The 6,452-nt window shown below is 35.4% G+C and overlaps 2 protein-coding genes across 4 annotated transcripts in view; both read right to left on the bottom strand.

The window, feature by feature from the left end:
- LOC107709653 (chromobox protein homolog 7-like) overlaps window positions 1-3,310 on the bottom strand; it is an 8,903-nt gene extending 5,593 nt beyond the window's left edge. The window contains exons 1-5 of the mRNA XM_016514238.1: window positions 3,002-3,310; window positions 2,298-2,341; window positions 2,053-2,118; window positions 1,876-1,942; window positions 714-999 (exon numbers count right to left, since the gene is read on the bottom strand). Of these exons, the coding sequence (XP_016369724.1) occupies window positions 714-999; window positions 1,876-1,942; window positions 2,053-2,118; window positions 2,298-2,341; window positions 3,002-3,070 (532 nt within the window). The 5' untranslated portion in view covers window positions 3,071-3,310. The remainder of the gene's footprint in view (window positions 1-713; window positions 1,000-1,875; window positions 1,943-2,052; window positions 2,119-2,297; window positions 2,342-3,001) is intronic.
- A 650-nt stretch (window positions 3,311-3,960) lies between these two features.
- The window catches only part of LOC107709652 (josephin-1), a 5,754-nt gene continuing 3,262 nt past the window's right edge, over window positions 3,961-6,452 (bottom strand). Inside the window, exons 4-5 of one of the 3 annotated variants that reach the window (XM_016514237.1) lie at window positions 5,855-6,049; window positions 3,961-4,192 (exon numbers count right to left, since the gene is read on the bottom strand). In XM_016514237.1, coding sequence (XP_016369723.1) covers window positions 4,096-4,192; window positions 5,855-6,049 — 292 coding nt within the window. In that variant the 3' untranslated portion in view covers window positions 3,961-4,095. Of the gene's footprint in view, window positions 4,193-5,643; window positions 5,786-5,854; window positions 6,050-6,452 lie in introns of those variants that run through there. The other 2 variants (XM_016514235.1, XM_016514236.1) reach the window with 2 other exon arrangements.

Here is a 6,452-nt window from a genome sequence, read left to right as displayed (position 1 = left end):
CTTGCTGGACACTCTGGGACGTCCTGAAGACTTCTTCACTGCAGTCGAACCTCTCTCCTTGAAGTTCTTGATGATCCGGTAAATGGTTCTTTCAGATGCAATATTCTTTGTAGTAATTTCCTTGCATGTGATTGTGAGGCCATTTTGATGCAAAGCGATGATCGCTACACGTGTTTCTTTGGAGGTAACCATTGCTAACAAGAACGCAATGATTGGAAGTGCTTATTCCCTCCTTTTATAGCAATCAGTCTGCTCTTACAATCTAATTAGTATGATAGTGATTTCACCTGACTAGTACACATTCACACTTTCACATGCGCTGATGATATGATTAGTCAATTAATGTCAGCTGGTCACTTTGTGTCAGGATCAAAAAACAGTGAAATTTGCTTTTTTGTGAAAAGTTAATTTTTTGGGCCAATGAAGCTTTTAGCAGCTATTAAAAATGCATCTGATGACTCTACACAATAATCTAGAAACAACTGTGAATGAACACCACAACAGCTTAAGCAGCAAACTTTGCAAAACACAAAATTAATGCCACTGCCAAAACTTTTGGCCATGACTGTACAGCTGTTTACTTTGTGTACTGATTTAGTGTCAAGAGAGTTTTTTCCCTCCTCAATAAGGCTGACAAAGAGCACTGCAGTCTTGATATCAATTTAGGTCAAAGTGACAACTATGTCTGTCCTCTGACCAACTAACATACTTACTGTTTAAAGTGTTGCTGCCAGTTTTAGTTTCTCCTCGTCTTGTGTCCTCTTCTTCTTCCTCCTCCTCCTCCATAACCCCCTCATCATCATCTTCTTCTTCTCTTCTATCCCATTCTTCCTCAGAAGTCTCTCTGGATGTTTTCTTCTTTTTCTTGTGGTGGGTTAATCGTTGATATATACAAGCCCCTGTGGACTGGAACCTTGGGTCAAGTGAGAGCGGCAGATGTGCTGAAGACTTCTCTGTATCTTTGTGTGCGCTGCGCAGATCCATTGCGTAAATGCTCCTCTTCAAGACAGCAATATATGGATAGACACAGAATTGTTATTAATAACTAGACTACAACTATGAAAACATTTTTGTTCATTAAAATAAATCTTATAAAGCTGGACCACAAAACCAGTCATAAGGGTCAATTTCACGAAATTGAGATTTATACATCATCTGAAAGCTGAATAAATAAGCTTTCCATTGATGTATGGTTTGTTAGGATAGGACAATATTTGGTCGAGATACAACTATTTGAAAATCTGGAATCTGAGGGTGCAAAAAAAATCAAAATATTGAGAAAATCACCTTTAAAGTTGTCCAAATGAAGTTCTTAGCAATGCATATTACTAATCAAAAATTAAGTTGTGATATATTTATGGTAGGAAATTTACAAAATATCTTCATGGAACATGATCTTTACTTAATATCCTAATGATTTTTGGCATAAAAGAAAAACCAATAATTTTGACCCATACAATGTATTTTTGGCTATTGCTACAAATATACCCCAGCGACTTAAGACATATTATACACATATTAGATTAAACAAATATTAGATGGAAAACTTATTTCAGTTAGTTGTCAAGGCAGCATTTCTAATTTTCTTTTAGTTTAACTGGAAATAAAATAAAAACTACAATTGTAATAAATTATAAAATAAAAATAAACTACATCTAAATAATAATATATTAAAAACACAAAAAATAATAAAAATGGTAAAAGTACTTTTGACAAATGACAAAATTAAAATTGAAAGTAAACAAATAAAGGTTCATATTAATAAAACTATAATGGTATATACATAATACTAAAATAACACTGGACAGACATGATTGTAATGATAATTTAGCAGGGAAATAATCACAGTAATGAAGATGTTGCAGTGGTCATTACCTGCATGAAGAGTCTTTTCGGTTTTGGGCCTCTTTTACGCCACCTCACTGACCTTTCTCTCTCTTCTCTGTTTGCAATTAGAAATAATGAGTAAACGCAGTGTGGATGAATTAATAATATACTAGTGGCTGAAAGTGAAAGAATGAATAAGGCAATTTCATTTTTAGAACTGCTCACTTTTCCTCATACGTTAAAACCAGTCGAGGGTCTAGAATGTGCTCCTCTGGCTCCCATGTGCTGTACCTTTAAAGTCATTAAAACATTAAAAACGGCCACATATACATATTTATTGACATGACATGCAAATAAATAAACAAAATATCACAGCCGCTACAGTAATAACTGTAAAACTACCAGGAAATAAATATTAAGAAATGTAGAAATTAAGCTTATTCCGTAATAATAATAATAATAATACTTACTTGGGAGGCCACCCCTTCCACTTCAATAAATACTCGACATGACCCTTAAACATTAGAATAAAAAAAGAAAAAACATATATAAACCAATACTACATTTATATTTTCATTATATTAAAATAGCATCAGTAGGATTTTTTTTTTCGATTACACATTTCTTCTGAATGTTTTGTTTTTGTCTTGTACGTGTGCGATGACGTAATGATACGGTTTCGTAATAAAGAATTAAGGAGGGGCGATCCCAAAACGAACAGCTCCTCCTTTTTATTTTAACCCCGAGATTTCATGAGACCAAAAGTAACGGTCATTTATCAAGCGTTATTTTAAACTAACCGCATGTTTTAATTTGATTTCAAAGAAACTGAGAGCTACGTCTGCTCGCACTAATAACCTCAAATGCTGTTTAAAAAAAATAATAATAATAAACCTCAGGTGCTGTATCTAAATGGCCAAACTTTACATTAGTTATTAGATCCCTCCGGAAAATACAACTGCGTAGTCTCCATGACTACGAATAGGATCACCACCCTATTCCAAAAGCGTGCTGTGCGACATGCGTCATCATCGAAGTTATTAGACTACAAACACACTTCCACGTTGTTGTAAGGGGGACGTGTGTGTCCTCGCCCCTTTAACATGTTGTATGTGTGCAGCGGGCACAGACTGAACTGTCAGTAAACACACAGCAACACGCGCATGTCACTTACCTTTCTAACTCTTTTCTTTATGATCGACTCCACAGCGAACACTTGCTCACCAATTGCGGACAGTTCCATCAGTTAAGTTAAGCTAAAATAATAAAGTAGCTGTCAATGTATCTTTGTGCGTTTCCTTCTTGTCGTTAAAGTAACTATTAAAATGCAAATCCCATGCACTGTTAGAATGGCTGCACAAGTTCCCGCTCTTCCGCTGCCTTGTTTACAATTCAGTATTTAATGTTTTGCACTGCTCCATTTCCTTGTACTAGATGAGCACAGAGACTTTTTAAATCTGCGACACATCTGCAGCGCTCAGCGCGCCCCCGTGCGCCACACAGAGGATTGACTTGCAGCACTGTTGATCGGATTATCAACTAGCAGGTTACCACATTCGTTTTTTGTTTCTAGCAGGATTTATGTGGTTTATGTTTCTTACCTTTCAGATTTGATTTTTGCAATACAAAATATTAAATAAAGGAATATTAAATAAAGGAATAAATAAATTAGTTTGCTTACATGCAGCATTACAATTTCATCTATGGGCAATAGATCTCAAATCTCCCATTGACGAAGATGCACACTATTTCTGAAAGAAGTCTCTTATGATCGCAAAGGCTGCATTTATTTGATTAAAAATAGAATAAAACCTTATAGTGTGAAATATGATCACAGTCTCAAATAGCTTTTCTATTTCAATATTTTTTTTTAAAAATGTCACTTATTTCTGTGATGACAAAGCTGAATTTTCAGCAGCCATTACTTAATTCTTCACCGTCACATGATCCTTCAGAAATCCTTCTAATATGCTGATTTGGTGCTCAAAAAACATGATAATAAATCAATGTTGAAAACGGTTGTGCTGCTCAATATTTCTGTGGCAAATTTGATGAATGAAAAGTTATTATACCTTACAAAATTATTATAAAACAAAGGTAAGGGAGTGCAAGGGAGTCTGAAAAAAAAAAAAAATAGAGAAAAACTTTAAAAAGCTGTAAAAAAAAATAAAAATAAACAAAAAATGATTAATGTAAATAGTAACACCATAAAAGCAGCTAAATATTTCCCAAAAATATATATTTTTACACATTCATATTATTAATTTTTCACAGTATAAATTGAGTCTTTATACATACAAATATATATTTAAATTCAGGATGAGGGTCCCTCGCACAGATGATCGTATTTGGAGGTCCATGGCATCTAAAAGAATGAAAACCCCTGGTGTAGATGACATGAACAGAAGAGAAAAGCAGCACCACACTGTATACATAAAGACATTTTTAATGATGTCACAGCACATTTTACATCTTACATAAAGTGCCATCATAAGCATTTTATTTGAATGGAAATCAATGGCATGAGCACATGTTGTCCCTGTCCCCCTGAAAAAAGGGTTGTGGGGATTTAGATTGTCATGGCAAAGGAATCTATTCATCTCTACAGTATTACAAAGCACCCTGTGTATGGACATGTAGAATGGTCCTATTAAGCTGTAGTATCTGATTCGAGTGTCTATAGTCTGTTTGAAGTGTTTTACATAACATGTTGAAGATCGGTGTTTAATAAGTGAAATTTAATCAAGTTGGATCTGAAGATAACCTGAGATGCATTATTAGACTTCCCTTTGTGTAAATCTGCTCCCTCTGTAAACAGTTTAAGGCCATGTTAATCCAATATCAAAGATGAATAAACTTAGCAAGATTTCAGAGATCTCAATGTTTCTAACTTATTTCAGTATTTTCTATTTAAAAAGTACATACAACAGTTTCAATTAACAATAAGGTTTTTGGCAGTTGAAAAAAACTTTAAAAAAAAATTTTTTTTTACTGCCAACACTCACCTGTTTTATTTTCCTACATGTAGTCTAGGATTCATCAAGTCTAACCTTAACTGTTTAACAAGAAAGAGTGTCGAGAGCAACCATTTAAGGTAAGAGATTAACAAGGGACCATTTTGGTAACATATGTTATAGGAAACTAACACAAAACATCCAATTACTGTGGTGCCATGCTGTACTGTGATACACAGGAAACATCTCATCTCTCACTATGCCATTAAATATGTAGGAAACGGTTAAGCAGGGGCTACTGGTGTTCCTTCTCTAAATCTTCAAGTACGTGCACTAAATAAGTACATATGCACCCTGCGTTAAACAAAATCCAGTTGGTCAAACAAATACCTTTTTCGGTAACCTGTAATGTGTGTGGCGGACAGTTCAGACAATCACATGGATGCACGGGAAATCACATGAAAAGAGAGAAGTGGTGAGGATGACAGGTGATGCACAAGGAAAACACATCACTAAGAATTCCATAACCTCTTACTTTCAAGTCAGAAAACAGTACAAAGTAAAAGAAATAATCAATGTATAAAAAATGCATCAGAATCCCAAATACCAAACAAAATTATCTTCGTAGTGTTTAGTTGTCTTGTGGTATACCTGTGTGTCCTTTGCTGCTTCAGTCTCCATGGCAAGAGTCCAGCAGTGTGTGTGTGTGTGCAAACAAATTCTGAGCAGTGTGCTTTCATGACTAGTTGAGTGCAACTCCATTTGCTCTTTAAATGGGTCCCTGATTGAACCTCACATTTCCCTCCCGAGCATGAATTTGAGAAACCTCCAAAACAAAACAAACAAACTAAAAACAAAAAAAAAACGATCCAAAACATTAATCAGTTATCAGACCTCCACGTCTGGTGGACTTCCACCTCCTCTGGCACAACCAATAGGAGTTCACAGTTCTTCCCTCGAAGCTGGTGACGCAAGAACTTCCTGTGAAACGATCAGAACGATAGCTAGAGAAAAAAAAAAGAGCTTGGCATTGAAACCGACTGCTACTTTTCCCTTTAGCATTTCGCACTCACCTCAGTTCATCAGCTGTTCCGATAGCATGAGGACTGCGAAGTTTGGAGTCCAAGTTATAGTAGACTCCTCCCACTTCTCGAACTCCAATCCAGTGTTGTCGCTTGAGGGGCAGTCGCAACGGCCCCCAGCGCAGATTGGATGGCACATTCAAGATGAATCCAGTGACGTTCGGCAGTGCAATGCTGCCGACATCCCTACAGCATAACAAATACATAGGAAAAATGCAAAAAAAAAAAAAAAGAATGTGACATCAATTGCACACATCAATCTGTATTCATTTATTAAATAAAAAAACAACAATAAAAAGAAAAAAAAGAAAAATGCAATTCATACATAAAATGCATACATAAAAAAAACAGGAAATTATATTATAGAGAGAAACATGGCATACCTTTTCCGTGATAAGCAGATTTTTAAAGGGGTCATATGATGCGATTTCAATTTTTCCTTTCTCTTTGAAGTGTTACAAGCTCTTGGTGCATAAAGAAGTTCTGTAAAGTTGCAAAGACTAAAGTCTCAAATCCAAAGAGATATTCTTTATAAAAGTTAAGAGTCAGCCACACCTACCTAAAACAGCTCGTTCTAACACGCCCCCAC

This window comes from Sinocyclocheilus rhinocerous, unplaced genomic scaffold (genome assembly GCF_001515625.1).
Source record: "Sinocyclocheilus rhinocerous isolate Xijiao unplaced genomic scaffold, SAMN03320098_v1.1 scaffold4100, whole genome shotgun sequence".
Classification (NCBI taxonomy): domain Eukaryota; kingdom Metazoa; phylum Chordata; class Actinopteri; order Cypriniformes; family Cyprinidae; genus Sinocyclocheilus; species Sinocyclocheilus rhinocerous.
This window is presented reverse-complemented; position numbering and strand designations above follow the sequence as displayed.